We start from the raw sequence: 18,058 nt of genomic DNA on the forward strand, positions 1-18,058 counted from the left end.
GGCCTTGGCAGGTGCCCAACAAAGCTTACTGCTCGGAATTAGCTCTCAAAATTAGGAGCATTTGCATCATGAGAGACACTTCTATTTGTCCTTCCAAGCTAAAAACATAAAGAGAAAAAATAATTCTTAAAAAACCCCTACAAGACTGATTTTTTTTAAGTCAGATCCCATCTCTTCCATGCATCTTACCTCCACTGTTGTGTAATCTTCCTGCAAAAAGTAAGAAAACGTGATGTCATGGGATACGTTTAAGATCTTTGGATAAAAGTTACTTAAGTTCAGGTTCGAGTTCTATTGAGCCCTTCCTATTCCCCACTGAGCAATTATCTATGAAGCATCTTGGATTTAAAAAGTTAGAAACCACAGCAGCCTTAGCCCCTGAAGACATTGTGCTACCTTGTGGGATATTATTTATTCATTCCTTTATTTGGTTTATCTTTTAAACTTTTGCATAAACTGTTAAATATCCGTTTACATATACAGTTAATGATGCATATGTAAACATTTCATTGGGTTGGATCCAGATTATACTACTCCTGTGGTGCATTCCCGTACATGTCTACCCAGTACTTAGCCCCACTGAATTCAAGTCAGTCCTAGGAATTAACTAATCCAGATTAACTAATTAACTGAATATTTCAAAATTAATTACACCTGAAAGTACCTTATAATTTCCTGGAGAACTGAACAAGAATTAAGTTCCTTTAGCAGTGGAACTTTGGGCAATTTTTAATTCGATGCAATTTAAGTTTTAATTTATTAACTTAAATTAAGTTAAAAAACTTAAATTAAGAAAATTTCATTGGACTTAGCTCTGTGTTTGATTGTGACCTTTGTATTTACCATTTATTTTTTGTTTGTTTGTTTGTTTTTAATGTTTAAAATAGCCTTTATTTAAATTTTAAAATGGATACATACAGAAATCATAATAAATCATAATAAATCATAATAAATCATAACAAATAATAATAGACAACAAACCCTGTAAATTCGCATAAATCATATAAAAATCATACATAAATCATACAAAGCGTATAACAAAAAGAGAGAGAAACATAACAAAAAGGAAGTAAGAAAGAAAAAGAAAAAAAGAGAAAAAAGAAGAAATAGAAAATATTCAAAAAAACAACAACAAAAAAGAAAATTGGCTTCCAATTGCTTGTGCACCGCTTTCCTTTACTTGATGTCCTTTATCTTGTTTTGCCTAAATTATTATCCTATATAATAATATGCAAGTGTCTCTGCGTCCAGTCCCTGTGTCCCTTTGTCCGCGCTACTGCGCATGTGCCCCACGGACACAGGGATTGGACGAAGAGGCACTTCGGAGAGGGGAGCTTGGTGCCCGCTCAGCTCGGCAGGGAGATGAGCCAGGCTGAGGCGGCAAGGCGGGCAAGAGGACCGCCCCCTGGCTCCGGGCTCCTTCCTCCTCCTCCTCCAGCAGCAGCAGGAGCGCGACACCTCTGGCCGGGACAATGGCGGGACCCCCTCCTCCCACCTCCCGGCAGCTCGGCCCGGCCCTCCCTCCTCAGCCCACTGCCTCCTCAGCTGCCTCCCGGCCCCGGGATCCACCCACCACCGCCTCCTTTCCGCCCCTTGGCTGCCTGAGCCCCGACACCTCTTCTTCTCACAGAGGCGCCCATGGTGGCAGGCAACCAAGGGGCGGAAACGAGGCGATGGTGGGTGGATCCCGGGGTCGGCGAGCCTACTCCCTGTAGGCCGGGCCAGGCCGGGCCGAGGAGGCGGCGCCGCGGCCCCGGCTTCTCCTACGGTATAGCCGAGCGCTGGGGTTGCGATCCGGCCTTGCTGCTGCCGCGACACGCACTCTAGCACCCGTTATTTTAACGGGCTTCAAGATACTAGTTTACATATATTCTCCCTATTTCCCTGCACATCCATTTAATATGGCCTCAGCCCTATATACCTGAAGGAGCGTCTCCAGCCCCATCGTTCAGCCCGGACACTGATGTCCAGTTCCAAGGGCCTTTTGGTGGTTTCCTCACTGCAAGAAGTGAGGATACAGGGAACCAGGAGGGCCTTCTTGGTAGTGGTGCCTGCCCTGTGGAACACCCTCCCATCAGAAATTAAGGAAATAAACAACCATCTGACTTTTAGAAGTCATCTAGAAGCCAGATGGGTGGGGTATAACAACAACAACAACAATAACAACAACAACAACAACAACCTCTCTGAAAAGTGATTATTTTTAAGCTTTAAGATCATAATTGTTGGGGAAAACAAATAAAACCATTGTTCACATTACACTGTGTTTGTGTGTGTTGATGCTTTCTTCGTATTCTTAGTATATTTTGTACTTTAGCAGAGCAGCTTGCAAAATTTGAAAGCCTGGAGAGAAAAACCTGCCAAGGACCACATGGATGAATTGTGAATTGAACTGGAGCAGGATTAGTTCCTTTTTGGAGGGGGTGAGCTTGAACTGGAATGAATTCCTTTCTGGAGGGGAGAATGGGAACAACGGGAACAAATTCAGTTTTAAAATTAATTTTCCGAGCACTGTTTCAATGAGACCAAAGTATGCCTGAATCTGGGTTCAAGTTCATCATCTTCAGCATGTGGGTCTTTTGGGTGGGGGAGTGGCTAGGGTTGTTTTTTGCTATGTCCGTGTGTCGTTTCTGCATCACTACTTGAGCACCAAAGGGAAATACATGGTGATCGTGGAGATCTTCTCCACCTTAATCTCCAGCATTGGGTTAATGGGCTTCATTTTTCTTCCCAAATGCTATATTATTGTTATGAGACTGGATGCAAACACCAGGCAGCAACTGAGAGGTAAAGAATGTTTCACAAAATGATTGCAATGTATTGTTTAATATTTAGTTTTGTTTGTCATTCGCGGTGTTGCTTGTCCACCCTACGTGACCGCAACATTAGCTAAGTCCTCTCTTCCAACAAAAAATATCTTGCTCATAGGCGACCTCCATAGCCTTAATGCAAAATTGTGCCATGAATTCTGCTCATATTGATCCAGAGCAAAACTCCAATGTATAGTTAGCAGAGTAAAAAAGACATAGCACTTTGCAGGATTCCCAAAAATATACCAGAGGCAATTAATATTCCATCCAGCAGAGTTTTACTACAGCTACTGAAGGTAAATGAGCATAATGCAATGAAAGAGGAATGGGAGGTGAAATTGATGGACTACGTAGAATTGGATAAGATGACAGGGAGAATTCGAAACCAGCGGGACCAGAAATTCTTGAAAGATTGGAGTAAATATACGAGTTATTTGAAAGACAATTGTAACCAACTGACTACGCTTGCAGGACTACAAGACGTTTTGTAAGGAGAACTATATGAAATATTGCAGAAAAGATTTATGAGAATGGATTTTAAGTTATGGATTATTAAAAGTAACAGTTAGGATAATAAATGTAAGATTAAAAGATGAGGTTTGAAAATCATTAGACGCAGTTGATGGAAGTCTCAGGCTGAAACAGCCAAGAATTGTATAAGATGAGATGATATGTCCTGTTTGGAAAATATATGTAAAAACTAATAAAAATGTATATTAAAAAAAGAAGGTAAATGAGCATAATGGTCACAAATCCATACATTCAGGATTGGCACTGTCCATAAGAAATCCAGTTGCAGCAGACTTAACCTAAACTTACAATAACTTATAATAAGACTAAAACCTTAACACTAAGCATACTACCGTGTTTCCCCGAAAATAAGCCATACTCCGAAAATAAGCCATACCCCGAAAATAAGCCATAGTGATAGGCAGTTTAACCTTGTAGGTTAAACTGTACCATACTTAATAATAAAAAAAGAACTCCTGAAAATAAGACACCATGGGGTTTTTTTGAGGAAAAATAAATATAAGACTGTGTCTTATTTTTGGAGAAACACGGTATGTACAGAACACCACACCAGAAGGAAAGAGAAAGCTAGAAAATGAAACTCAGGCTTTTTCTGGACTTTTTATTATAGTCAGCATGACCATCAGTGGAAGAGATAATAGAACCAGTTTAAACCACCTGTTCAGCTTCTCTGAAGGAATAACCCAAACATCAGGAACCTTCTGCTTGTTTCTAGGCAGAATAGAAACTTACGTGTCAGCTAGAAACTTCCAGCTTGCACTAGTTTGTATCACACAAGGAAGCTTCCAGAAACCTCTTGTATCAATTAGAATAGGAAAGATCTTTACACATCAGATCAATACTTTCTTCACCAAAAGATGCACACTGACAGATTGGAGATGCTTTTAAGACTTGGCATAAAATGGCTTCTAGAGCACATCTTTCAAATCTAGTTAGATCTCTTACTGAAAAATTAACTTGAACAAGCACTTGCTGAAATTGTGCATTCTGGTACCTACTGCATTACTAAACCAACATCCAGTTATTTAGCACAGTTGTACATCATATTAGTTTTCAAAGTATGCCAAAATACAATAACGCTTTGTGCTCGTTTATGGCTTTAGTATTTTAATCCTCTATTTATTGGTGATGGCATATATCCATTTTGGTACTTGAGTCTGGATTCTAACTACTGTTGGTTAAAATAATAAACCAACTTATTCCTTTAGTGAAGTAATAGTTGTATTTATACCATGTTGAAAAGCGTTAAGTATGAAAAGCAGTTGTGATTGTGAGTTTATGTACCATTGGAAACATAATAGCAACCTTAATACTGTTTGAGAAACAAAACGAATTAAATAATAATAATAAAATAAAAAATTCACAATGATTGAACTAATAATTATAGTTTTCCATAACTTGGGGTTGTCTTAAACTATGTTCTCCTCAGAGTACAGTAGACTGATTGAAAATAATGTACCTAGATCATGGGTAGACAAACTACCGGATCCAGCCCAATTGCCATCTCAATCTGGCCCGCGGACTGACTGGGAATCAGTGTGTTTTTACATGAGTAGAATGTGTCCTTTTATTTAAAATGCATCTCTGGGTTATTTGCGGGGCATAGGAATTCGTTCATTTCCCCCCCAAAAATATAGTTCGACCCCCCCACAAGGTCTGAGGGACAGTGGACCGGCCCCCTGCTGAAAGGTTTGCTGACCCCTGACCTAGATTAATGATGAGCATTCATTTCAATAGGTCTACTCTGAAAGTGATTAATATTGGTCACAACCTATGGTACCCAATGGGCATGATCAGAACCTTAACAAAAATGACATAATGGCTGAGAAGGTCTTTCCCAGAACGCAACAAGAACTTATGTCATTCTGGGGCACTGGAGATAGTGGTGGGAAGCAACACACCCCACCTCAATATAAAGCAGAATTTGATTTGATTCAGAATGAATAAAAATGGATGAAAATCCCTACTGTTATAATTTTCAAGAGGATGACTCCAATATTAGGTTTCCAATATAGCGGAAAATATGCCCCTTCTCTGCTCCTCTGAGTCCTCCTCTTCATTTGTCAGTGTATTTTCTTTAAATAGTTTTTCAGTTTTACAACAAATATACAAGTTTAATTAAAGAAGAGAGAAAGAAAGAAAACAAACCTACAATTTGATTCTACTTCCTCTGTGGCTCCTTACAGTTTTGTTTTGTTTTTTACTACTGCATGTCCAAATTAATTCCTTATTTATTTGTTTTTCTCCCAATTTTTTTTATTTCATTTATATATTCACTGCTCAATTTATGCTAAGCCTGCTAACGATTTAAGTTGTTTACAATTTTTCAAATGGTCCACAAATTTTCCCATTCTTTACTGAATATTTTTTTTCTTCCTGTGAGTTTAGCAATCTCTGCATAGTCCATCAATTTCATCTGCCAATTTCATCTCCTTGGTTGGGGCTGTTTCTTATTTCCAGCTCTGTGCATAAACCAGGCATAGGCAAACTCGGCCCTCCAGATGTTTTTGACCTACAACTCCCGTGATCCTTAGCTAGCAGGACCAGTGGTCAGGGATGATGGGAATTGTAGTCCCAAAACATCTGGAGGGCCGTTTGCCTATGCCTGGCATATATCATCTGGGCAGCTGTTGCTTTTTCCTGATCTTTGGGTACATTTGTCACTGTATTTAACCTGAGGAGAGAGAAATATCTATTAAATTGCTAATGGGCAAGTGCTCCTTAATGAACTACAGAGTGGATTATCTCCCTGTGGATAAAATCCTGGAAAATGACCAAGTTAGAGAATGTTGTTATCTAAACCTTGAATGAATCAGGGTTTTTCCATCAGTTCTGACAACTACCACAAACATGTACTGTTCCTTGCTGCTATTATGAGAATTGCAGTTTCTCTCTCCCCTCACCCTGGATGGAGACAAGGCATCTTTTTAATTTCATTGATCTATGGGAGAGTTGTGCACTTATTTAAAATGCCCAAACTATGGCACACAGTATCCTGTTCTCTAATATTTGTAGCTAATTTGCATGTCCTTCATTTTTCACAAGTGGGGGGAAATTCGTGAACGGGTGCCACAAACTCTGGAGGATTAAGGCATTGCTATGGTGAGTTACTGTCTTTCCTTTTCCTTCTGTTGTTGTTTAGTTATGTCCAACTCTTCATGACCCCATGGACCATAGCACACCAGGCACTCCTGTCTTCCACTGCCTCCCGCAGTTTGGTCAGACTCATGTTAGTAGCTTCGAGAACACTGTCCAACCATCTCGTCCTCTATCGTCCCCTTCTCCTTGTGCCCTCCATCTTTCCCAACATCAGGGTCTTTTCCAGGGAGTCTTCTCTTCTCATGAGGTGGCCAAAGTATTGGAGCCTCAGCTTCAGGATCTGTCCTTCCAGTGAGCACTCAGGGCTGATTTCCTTCAGAATGGATAGGTTTGATCTTCTTGCAGTCCATGGGATTCTCAAGAGTCTTCTCCAGCATCATAATTCAAAAGCATCAATTCTTTGGCGACCAGCCTTCTTTATGGTCCAGCTCTCACTTCCATACATCACTAATGTACTGGGAAAACCATAGCTTTAACTATATGGACCTTTGTTGGCAAGGTGATGTCTCTGCTTTTTAAGATGCTGTCTAGGTTTGTAATTCCTTTCTCCCAAGAAGAAGGCGTCTATTAATTTCATGACTGCTGTCACCTTTTCCTTCTTATGGTGTTAAATGAGAATTTAGCACAGAACCAGTTATGACTTTGTCTCCTGTAATAATATAATAAATGTCTTGATAGGTCAGGCCAATGGTCCATCTCATCCGATACTCTTTGTTTCAAACAATGGTCACCCGTCACGGACCGGCTCCCTGAGGCCCCCAGGTGCCACTGGGAAGTTAAAAACATGCCATGAAACTGGCGGCATCTCCCTTGCCTTGTAATTTGTCCTCAGCATCTGGTATACAGAGTCATACCTCCTCTGCATGTTGATGTTTCATTTTTATGCATCCTGGCTTATAGTTGGGGATACTTTGATCCACCATGGGGTTTTCCCCATAATTCCCTTTGACTTTAGTTTTTTATATATAGTTTTTATTAGATCTTTCTTATTTACATTTCAAAATATTCATTTAAACAACCTTAAATCAATGACTTCCCTTCTTCTCTTTCTGTGGTTCATTTTGCATACCATACGTCCCTACATATAAGGAATAAGGAATAATTTATTGGCCAAGTACCAACATACTTGGAATTTTGCTTCGACTACATTGCAATGTAAACGTACCTTATACAAAAACTGTTCCACTCACAGCAAAGGAACCCCACCCATAACTGGCTTCCGCTACACAACTATGAATTTAACAATTTGATGGCACAAGGGGAAAAACTGTTCCTGTGCCTAGCTGTTTTTGTGTATAGAGTCCTGTGGCGATGTCTAGATGGAAGTAAATCAAACAGATGATGACTGGGATGCAAAGGATTTGCAACAATTCCCTCTGCTCTCTTCCTAGCTCGGATAGCATAAGTGTCTCCAATATTTTAAATGAACTAAACCATTCAGTAATTGTTAGATATATGATTGAGGCAACGTTTATCATTTCTCACAGTAATCCATTGTTACACCTTCAAAACTTGTTAACACTGTTGAATTTATCTTAATGTTACCAGCATTATTAAATGTACACAATTTCCACCCATATAATCAGTAAACGTTTTCCAGTCTTCTTTAAATGTATCTTCCTCTTGTTCTCTTATTTCCTAACTCCCTTTTAAAGTTGTCCAATGGCCATTTGTGTCACCTTGTGACAATAAAATTATACACGTTAATTATGTTTTACAGTATATGGTGGTGGGGTGTTAGAAGACTTCCTTTCCTTTGCTGTAAATAAATTGAGTTCAATCTGAATTTAAGGTGCAATCCTAATTCTTATCTGATCAGTCAAAAGTAAATCCCCAGACAAGAGGAGCCTGACTATGTTGCATTTTCTGTACTTCTGCTCACATTATGACTAACATAAGTTCCATGGATTTCAGTGCTAGGATTGTTTTTTTGAGTGGGTAGTGGTGGGTTTTTTTAATGCTGCCTCTGACTTTTGTGTCTCCTACACAATTACTCATTGCATCCCTTCTGCCCTTCTCAAGCTTTTAATGAAATTTGATGGCTTCCAAGAATCATTCCCCTCTCCCCACTCCCTGACTTCTTCAACTCCTCCAACTTGCAGTTTTTAGTTTGCTTCTAATATTGTGGGGTTTTCCCTTATTCTTATTTTCCTCATTATTGCTTAGCAGCCTCGAGGCTTCAGCAATAATACAAGATGTAATCCTCAATATAAATTATACTCTTGGGTCAGGTGAGGCTATTCACTTCCAAACTGTTTTCCTGTTTCATTCCCAGGAAAGCCCTTAGAGGAGATAACATGGGCAGAAGAGAGAATGAGACTACCGTGACCGAATTCATCCTGCTGGGCCTCTCGAGTAACCCTCAGACGAAGATTGCCCTCTTTGGCCTCTTTCTACTCATCTACTTCATCACTGTGGTGGGCAACGGTCTCCTCCTGCTGCTTGCTGTAGTGGATCCCCACCTGCACACCCCCATGTACTTCTTCCTTGGCAACCTGTCTTTCCTTGACATCTGCTATACTACCAGCACCATCCCTCAGATGTTGGCTCATTGCCTGTCAGCCAAGACCACCATTTCCCATTCTGGCTGTTTTGCCCAAATGTACATCTCCCTCTTCTTGGGGATGACAGAATGCCTCCTGCTGGCAATGATGTCCTACGACCGCTGGGTGGCTGTTTGCAACCCCCTGCGCTATAATATTATCATGAGCAATGAGGTTTGCATTGCGATGGCAACCATTTCTTGGGGCAGCTCCTTCCTCCTGATCCTGGTACCATCTCTCACCTCACAGGCCTCTCTATGTGGGCATAATGTTATCAACCACTTTACGTGTGAGGTCCAGGCTATGCTCAAGTTGGCCTGCTCAGATACTAGTGGAAACCAGGTGACCATGTTTGCCAGCAGCATCCTTACTCTGCTTCTTCCCTTCGGCTTCATCTTGGTCACCTACGCCCGTATTATCACCACTGTGTTGAAAATGCAATCCACAGAGAACAGGGCCAAGGCCTTCTCAACCTGTAGTTCGCATCTCATGGTGGTCACCATATTCTATGGAACAGCCATGTCAATGTACTTACAGCCTCAGACCAAGACATCCTCAGATCTAGACAAATACATTGCCGTATTCTATGGCACCATCACACCCATGTTGAATCCACTGATTTACAGCTTAAGGAATAAGGATGTGAAACAAGCTTTCAGGAAAGTGACAGGGAGGAAGAGAGACCTCTGATACCTACCAGCCCGCTCCCTTTAATATCAGAAATGTTGGCCTTTTCTTTTGATGTATATTTTTGTATAGGCGCACATTGGTACTGGTGTCTTTTCAAGTGTCTTTTCAACTATTACTTTTGTGTTCAGAAAAACCTATAATATGTCACCTAAAGTCTTGCAGTCCCATACGGGGATCAAACCTGCAACCTTGGCGTTATCAGCACCACACTCTAACTAGCTGAGCTATCCAACGTCCACAAGCAAAAGGTCCAGAATAGAGCTATGGGTGAGCAGGAGGAGATTTCCCACCCAACTTTGCATGCAATGCCATTTCCTGATGTTGAAATGGAGATGGAATCCCTGGCTTATGTGCTGCCCTGTGCAACCTAAAGATATGGAACTGGGAAGCAAGATTTTGAAAACATGCTTTGAAATGTGTGGAACCATTTGTGCATAGTCATGCGTATTTGGTGTTCAATACTGTATCTTAAATAAAAATGTTGTACGCCTCTGCAAATGTGTCAGTCTCTCCTTTTCCCTTTGAGCTCTTTTTGCCGTGTGAGCAGAGAGAACAAAAGTGTAAACCAGGCATATGCAAACTCGGGCCTCCAGATGTTCTGGCCTACAACTCCCACGATCCCTAGCTAACAGGACCAGTGGTCAGGGATGGTGGGAATTGTAGTCCCAAAACATCTGGAGGGCCGAGTTTCCCTATGCCTGGCATGAATCATCTGGACAGCTGTTGTTTTTTCCTGATCTTTGGGTACATTTGTCACTGTATTTAACCTGAGGAGAGAAAAAAAAATCTATTAAATTGCTAACGGGCAAGTGCTCCCTAATGAACTACAGAGTGGATTATCTCCCTGTGGATAAGATCCTGGAAAATGACCAAGTTAAAGAATGTTGTTATCTAAACCTTGAATGATTCAGGGTTCTTCCATCAGTTGTGAAAATTACCACAAACATGTACTGTTCCTGGCTGCTATTATGAGAACTACAGTTTCTCTCTCCCCTCACTCTAGATGGAGACAATGCATCTTTTAAATTTCATTGTTCTATGGGAGAATTGTGCACTTATTTAAAATGCCCAAACTATGGCACACAGTATCCTATTCTCTAAGATTTGTAGCTAATTTGCATGTCTTTGGTTTTTCAAAACTGAGGGAAAATTTGTGAACAGGTGCCAAAAACTCTGGAAGATTAAGGTAGGTAGCCGTGTTGGTCTGAGTCGAAGCAAAATAAAAAAATTCCTTCAGTAGCACCTTAAAGACCAACTAAGTTTATATTTTGGTATGAGCTTTCGTGTGCATGCACACTTCTTCAGATACACTAGATCTGAAGAAGTGTGCATGCACACGAAAGCTCATACCAAAATATAAACTTAGTTGGTCTTTAAGGTGCTACTGAAGGAATTTTTTTATTCTGGAAGATTAAGGCATTGCTATGGTGAGTTACTGTCTTTGCTTTTCCTTCTAATGATGTTAAATGAGAATTTAGCTCAGAACCAGTTATGACTTTGTCTCCTGAAATAATATAATAAATGTCTTGATAGGTCAGGCCAATGGTCCATCTCATCCGATACTCTTTGTTTCAAACAATGGTCACCCGTCCTGGACCAGCTTCCTGATGCCCCCAGGTGCCACTGGGAAGTTAAAAACATGCCATGAAACTGGCGGCATTTCCCTTGCCTTGCAATTTGTCCTCAGCATCTGGTATACAGAGTCATACCTCATCTGCATGTTGATGTTTCATTTTTATGCATCCTGGCTTATAGTTGGGGATACTTTGATCCACCGTGGGGTTTTTCCCCAATTCCCTTTGATTTTATTTTTTATATATAGTTTTTATTAGATTTTTCTTATTTATATTTCAAAATATTCATTTAAACAACCTTGAATCAATGACTTCCGTTTCTTCTCTTTCTGTGGTTCATTTTGCATACCATACATCCCTACATATTTTAAATGAACTAAACCATTCAGCAATTGTTAGATATATGATTGAGGCAACGTTTATCATTTCTCACAGTAATCCATTGTTGCACCATCAAAACTTGTTAACACTGTTGAATTTATCTTAATGCTACCAGCGTTTTAAATGTACACAATTTCCACCCATATAATCGGTAAACGTTTTCCAGTCTTTTTTAAATGTATATTCTTCTTGTTCTCTTATTTCCTAACTCCCTTTTAAAGTTGTCTAATGGCCACTGTGTTACCTTGTGACAATAAAATTATACACGTTAATTATGTTTTATATGGTGATGGGGTGTTAGAAGACTTTCTTTCCTTTGTTGTAAATATATTGAGTTCAATCTGAATTTTAAGGTGCAATCCTAATTCTTATCTGATCAGTCAAAAGTAAATCCCCAGACAAGAGGTGCCTGACTAAGTTGCATTTTCCGTACTTCTGCTCACATTATGACTAATATAAGTTCTATGGATTTCAGTGCTAGTTTCAGACATATGTACGGTATGTATGGGCTGATGATACTGTCAGCTTCCCACAGTGGGCTACATAAAAAAACAAAAAACAATAATTGTATGTTCTGTCTGTCTGTCTGTCTGTCTGTCTGTCTAAATAAATAAATAAATAAATAAATAAATAAATAAATAAATAAATAAAAAATGGGTCTACTATAAGCATGACTAAATCTGGATTGTTGAGTGGGTAGTGGTGGGGTGTTTTTTTTTATGCTGCCTCTGACTTTTGTGTCTCCTACACAATTACTCATTGCTTCCCTTCTGCCTTTCTCAAGCTTTTAATGAAATTTGAGGGCTTCCAAGAATCATCCCCCTCTCCCCACTCCCTGACTTCTTCAACTCCTCCACCTTGCAGTTTTTAGTTTGCTTCTAATATTGTGGGGTTTCCCCTTATTCTTATTTCCCTCATTATTGCTTAGCAGCCTTGAGGCTTCAGCAATAATACAAGATGTAATCCTCAATATAAATTATACTCTTGGGTCAGGTGAGGCTATTTACTTCCAATCTGTTTTCCTGTTTCATTCCCAGGAAAGCCCTTAGAGGAGATAACATGGGCAGAAGAGAGAATGAGACTACTGTGACCGAATTCATCCTGCTGGGCCTCTCGAGTAACCCTCAGACGAAGATTGCCCTCTTTGGTCTCTTTCTACTCATCTACTTCATCACTGTGGTGGGCAACGGTCTCCTCCTCCTGCTTGCTGTAGTGGATCCCCACCTGCACACCCCCATGTACTTCTTCCTTGGCAACCTGTCTTTCCTTGACATCTGCTATACTACCAGCACCATCCCTCAGATGTTGGCTCATTGCCTGTCAGCCAAGACCACCATTTCCCATTCTGGCTGTTTTGCCCAAATGTACATCTCCCTCTTCTTGGGGACGACGGAATGCCTCCTGCTGGCAATGATGTCCTACGACCGCTGGGTGGCTGTTTGCAACCCCCTGCGCTACAATACCATCATGAGCAATAAGGTTTGCACTGCTATGGCAACCATTTCATGGGGCAGCTCCTTCCTCCTGATCCTGGTACCTTCTCTCACCTCACAGGCCTCTCTATGTGGGCATAATGTTATCAACCACTTTCTGTGTGAGGTCCAGGCTATGCTCAAGTTGGCCTGCTCAGATACTAGTGGAAACCAGTTGATCATGTTTGCCAGCAGCATCCTTACTCTGCTTCTTCCCTTCGGCTTCATCTTGGTCACCTACGCCCGTATTATCACCACTGTGTTGAAAATGCAATCCACAGAGAACAGGGCCAAGGCCTTCTCAACCTGTAGTTCGCATCTCATGGTGGTCACCATTTTCTATGGAACAGCCATGTCAATGTACCTACAGCCTCAGACCAAGACATCCTCAGATCTAGACAAATACATTGCCATATTCTATTGTACCATCACACCCATGTTGAATCCACTGATTTACAGCTTAAGGAATAAGGATGTGAAACAAGCTTTCAAGAAAGTGACAGGGAGGAAGAGAGACCTCTGATACCTACCAGCCCGCTCCCTTTAATATCAGAAATGTTTGCCTTTTCTTTTGATGTATATTTTTGTAAAGGCGCACATTGGTAGGCCTACTGGTCCCTGCAAGTGTCTTTTCAACTATTACTTTTGTGTTCAGAAAAACCTATAATTTGTCACCTAAAGTCTTGCAAAATAGGGGAGCGATAGTGAAATAACGAAACACAAACATTTCTGATGTCAAGCACTGACTTTTGAGCTTGGGAATTCAGCTGTTGTGGAATTTTGAATGCTTGCCCTGGAGAAATGTAGTAACAGCATGAACGACCTGAGCAAACAAATTCCAGAAGGGAACCTGTTTTAGTCTGCCACAACAAAAACATCAAAGACTCTTGTGGCACTTTAAAGACTAGCTTATTTCTTCTTAGGTTTCCATATATTCCTTCATTTTCAGATGTCTGATTATATGGGTTAAAGTCCATTAAAGATTATGCCACAGGTCTGCACTTCCCTGGCCCATGTCCAAGCACTTTCCATTTTTGGTCCCTCCACATTCCCCAGGAAAACCCAGTCTCTACTGCTGGATTGGAGCAAACAGCAATTTGGTTTTTCCATGAATTGTCATTTGCTCCAATTCAGCGGCAAAGAGCCGGGTTTCATGGGAAAAGTGGTGGGGCAAAAATAAATAAATGCTGGGACATGGACTGGAAAGCCCAAATCTGTGCCTAGAAATGCAGCACAAAGGTAAGTGTTATGGAAGCACAATTGTCTCAATTCAGCAGCTCTCTCAGAATCATAGAATTGTAGAGTTGGAAGGGACCCTGAGGATCATCTAGTCCAACTCCCCACACTGTAGGAATAGGCAGCAGTCCCATACGGGGATCAAACCTGCAACCTTGGTGTTATCAGCACCACACTCTCACCAGCTCAGCTATCCAACTTCCACAAGCAAAAGGTCCAGAATAGAGCTATGGGTGAGCAGGAGGACCTTTCCCACCCAACTTTGCATGCAATTCCATTTCCTGATGTTGAAATGGAGATGGAATCCCTGGCTTATGTGCTGCCCTGTGCAACCTAAAGATCTGGAACTGGGAAGCAAGATTTTGAAATCCTGACATGGAATCAAAACATGCTTTGAAATGTGTGGAACCATTTGTGCACAGTCATGCTTATTTGGTGTTCAATATCTTAAATAAAAATGTTGCACGCCTCTGCAAATGTGTCAGTCTCTCCTTTTCCCTTTGAGCTCTTTTTGCCGTGTGAGCAGAGAGAACTAAAGTGTAAACCAGGCATAGGCAAACTCGGCCCTCCAGATGTTTTTGGCCTACAACTCCCACGATCCCTAGCTAACAGGACCAGTGGTCAGGGATGATGGGAACTGTAGTCCCAAAACATCTGGAGGGCTGTGTTTGCCTATGCCTGGTGTAAACTCTTCCTAGGAGATAAGTCCACCCTCCCAGTAACCTTTTCCTTGGGAACTGGAAAGGTAAATATTACCATGTCCCTCTCTTGAGCACACATATACAGATAACGGGAGAAAGACTTTTGAGTTTAACAAGAGAGTTCTCTGTGTTAAGAATATTTAAAAGGTCCAACAGACTATTATTCTAATGCTTCACTCACTTTCTGCACAATTCTGTGTTTTTAAACTCTGCTGCAGGCTCTCTCTTGCTGGAGCATGTGTTTAGCCCCGCACTTTAGATCTAGGGATCCAATCAGTTCTCACACATGGAAGGTTTATATCTATTTTTCTCCCCACAAAATGGGAGTCAGATTGTCTGATATGGGCCTGCTCAATGCAGCTTATGCCCAGATGCTGATCAGATTCACATCTGTTTATCTTCCACAATGTTGCAGAATAGTCTGATGCTTTCAACCCATTCATTGGGTAACACCGGTGGCAATGATTTTCAAAATGGATCTGATGCAGGAGCAGTGAGCTCTGATGGACTTTTGGAGTGTTGACGTTGTGCCTCCACCTATGCGCATCCTGTATATCTGTAAATAAATGCAAATATTACAAAATGGCAATAAGCCTCCTTTCAAAGGAAACCAAACTCAACTAAGTGCTATTGCACATGGAGAAGTGTAACAGTAGTCTGTATCCTGTACAGTCTGTTTTATTGTGATATTTTGTGGGGAGCCGCCCAGAGTGGCTGGGGCAGCCTAGTCAGATGGCCGGTATATAAATAATAAAATTATTATTATTATTATTATTATTATTATTATTATTATTATTATTATTCACTGCAAGAGCAGGCTGGACTGGGCTGATCTTGAAATCTTCTGGGTCCAATCAAGGAACATAATGCTCAAGGGGGACGGAACTTCTGATAGCAAGTAAACAATTCTCTAAGAGTACCAATTCCTTTGAGTTGATTGAGTTGATCAATCCCAAAGGCATTGAGATATTTTTGCTCCTCAGATCTGCAGCAAATACACTGGGATATATTTTTTAATGCTTTGTGAATTGTGTATTCAAAGAACTAAGATATGCATAGCCTTATTTGAGCAATGGGCGTTTACCGAATACAAAAGATACTCTTCTGCACTCTTAAGCGTCACTGGTAAATATATTTATGGTCCTTAATGCAACTTATTTCCTGGCTCCCTGTCCATCTGTTGGTCTATCTAGCTACTAGTCTCTTGTTCCCATTCTCTGGCTTTGCATCTTCATTTTGTTGTCGCTGCTTAGGATGGAACTCAGTCCAAACAACATCCCAAGCGTTGGCTACCCCTGTAATGCAACATACTTTTGTGTTTTGAGGTGAGACTCAGTCTAGAATGTTCTGTGGGTTGTTAGGATGATCTAGGGCTGGGAGAAACTCCGGCCAGGAATCCTTGAGTGCTGCTGTCTGTGTGACAATAGGAAGCTCTGTGGCCCACCGGCCAGTCTCAGTAGAAGGCAGATTCGTATGTTCCTATGTACCTGTCAGAGCAAATACTTTACTAACATGGACCATTGGCCTCACTCAACTTAAAGCAGCTTCAGGCAAGCCTGAGTTTCTAAATGTGAAGGCAATTGAAGCCAGGCAAGTCAACAGGGCAAAGATCACACAGAACTGTTTTAACCAAATTGGTTTGCGGACTCAAAAACCATTGCAATCTTCAATTCAGAGTAGCTGAAAATCACACAGGGAGATTCGTCCGAAACAGTAATTGCCAGCATCTCTCTTGCTATCAATTGCTTTGCTTACCTGGTCTTCTAACAAATTAGTTTAGCATTGTCTTCTCCGCTTTTGCTGCGATTGTAGCATCCATAAACACCAAGCAGAGGAAATGGATGGGGGAAAGGCTGGGAAATTGTCAATATTCCTCTTTGATCCCTTAGGCAACTTTACTTTTGCCCACTAAACACAATAGCCCGCTTCCAAAACTCTGACTTGAGTCCACTGACTAAGCAGGGCGCTGTGGAATGTACTGACTTCACAGTTTGTTCCTCAGCTTTCCTCCCGTCTCTATCTTGGAAAAAAGAAAAGAAAAACCCATGAACGTTGCTAGTACTCAAAAATCAAGTGGGTGGGGAATGGAGCTCATTCACATCCAGTTTGCAAGCATTTCCCCACCTGAAGCAATGCTTACTCGCTACTGTACAGGAAATGCTTTTATCTTTTAAATGGCTGTTGGTAAGATTGGGCTATCCCAGTTCCTCTCAGAGCAACCCTCTGAGGGAGCTTAGGCTGAGAAAGATTGCGTATGGTCACTGTTACTGAACTTCATGGTCAAACAAATATCTGAGCCAAGGTCCCAGGTGTCGAATATGACACATCCTGCATCTAAGAGAGTTGTGTTATGTTAATCCGATCTCTGTTACATCATTACAGAAATAGCTGTCTTTACAGGGGCAGAATCTACTTTGTAGCATTCTACACCCGAAACAGCCAACATGGCTATCCAGATGTTTCTGGACTATAACTCCCACCATTCCTGACCGTTGCCCATGTTGTCTGAGGCTGGTGGGCGTTGTAGTCTAGAAAACCACCAAGTTGGCTTTCCTAGCCCTGCACTGTGGGATTCCTGCAGCTTTGTAAATAGAGCAGAAGTATGAAGTGAAGCAGAGATTGCAAAACTAACAGAGGAAGCAAAGGATGAGGAATCTCTGCTGTGATTCACATTGGTGAGGCAACAGGAGTTGAAGTGGGGTTTAGGAAGAAGAGGAAGTCACCAACAAACCTGTAGAGATGGCAGAGCAGCTTGCCTTGACCAGGCTTGCCGCACACCTGCAGATGTCATGTGACTCCAACTCCCATCAGACCTAGCCAGCATGGCCAATGGTCACGGATGATGGGAGTTGTAGTCCAGCAACATCTTCAGGGCATCAAGTGGACAAAGGCTGGGCTTGAATCACAACTTGCAAAAGAAGTAAAAGGGGGAAAGAAAGAAACTGATGCTGAAGGTGCAAGGGAGAGTCAGAAATGAATAATCGGGTATCATATAGATCAGGAGACAAATAGGGAGGAAAG

General features: G+C 41.3%; 2 protein-coding genes across 2 annotated transcripts; both read left to right on the forward strand.

The window, feature by feature from the left end:
• The first annotated feature begins 8,737 nt into the window (after positions 1-8,737).
• Positions 8,738-10,034, forward strand: LOC118094630 (olfactory receptor 13H1-like). Its single transcript, XM_035135187.2, has one exon. It carries the CDS (start codon positions 8,738-8,740, stop codon positions 9,671-9,673), a length of 936 nt encoding a protein of 311 aa, XP_034991078.1. The 3' UTR covers positions 9,674-10,034.
• Positions 10,035-12,687: 2,653 nt separating this feature from the next.
• Positions 12,688-13,718, forward strand: LOC118094631 (olfactory receptor 13H1-like). The gene has a single exon (XM_035135188.2). The coding sequence runs from the start codon at positions 12,688-12,690 to the stop codon at positions 13,621-13,623; it is 936 nt and encodes a 311-aa protein (XP_034991079.1). The 3' UTR covers positions 13,624-13,718.
• Positions 13,719-18,058: the final 4,340 nt, after the last annotated feature.

This window comes from Zootoca vivipara, chromosome 12, assembly GCF_965207765.1.
Source record: "Zootoca vivipara chromosome 12, rZooViv2.hap1.1, whole genome shotgun sequence".
NCBI lineage: Eukaryota > Metazoa > Chordata > Lepidosauria > Squamata > Lacertidae > Zootoca > Zootoca vivipara.

Excerpts from the sequence above, each read along its gene's own strand:
- LOC118094630 (XM_035135187.2), top strand. The coding sequence starts at position 8,738 with ATGGGCAGAAGAGAGAATGAGACTACCGTGACCGAATTCATCCTGCTG.
- LOC118094631 (XM_035135188.2), top strand. The coding sequence starts at position 12,688 with ATGGGCAGAAGAGAGAATGAGACTACTGTGACCGAATTCATCCTGCTG.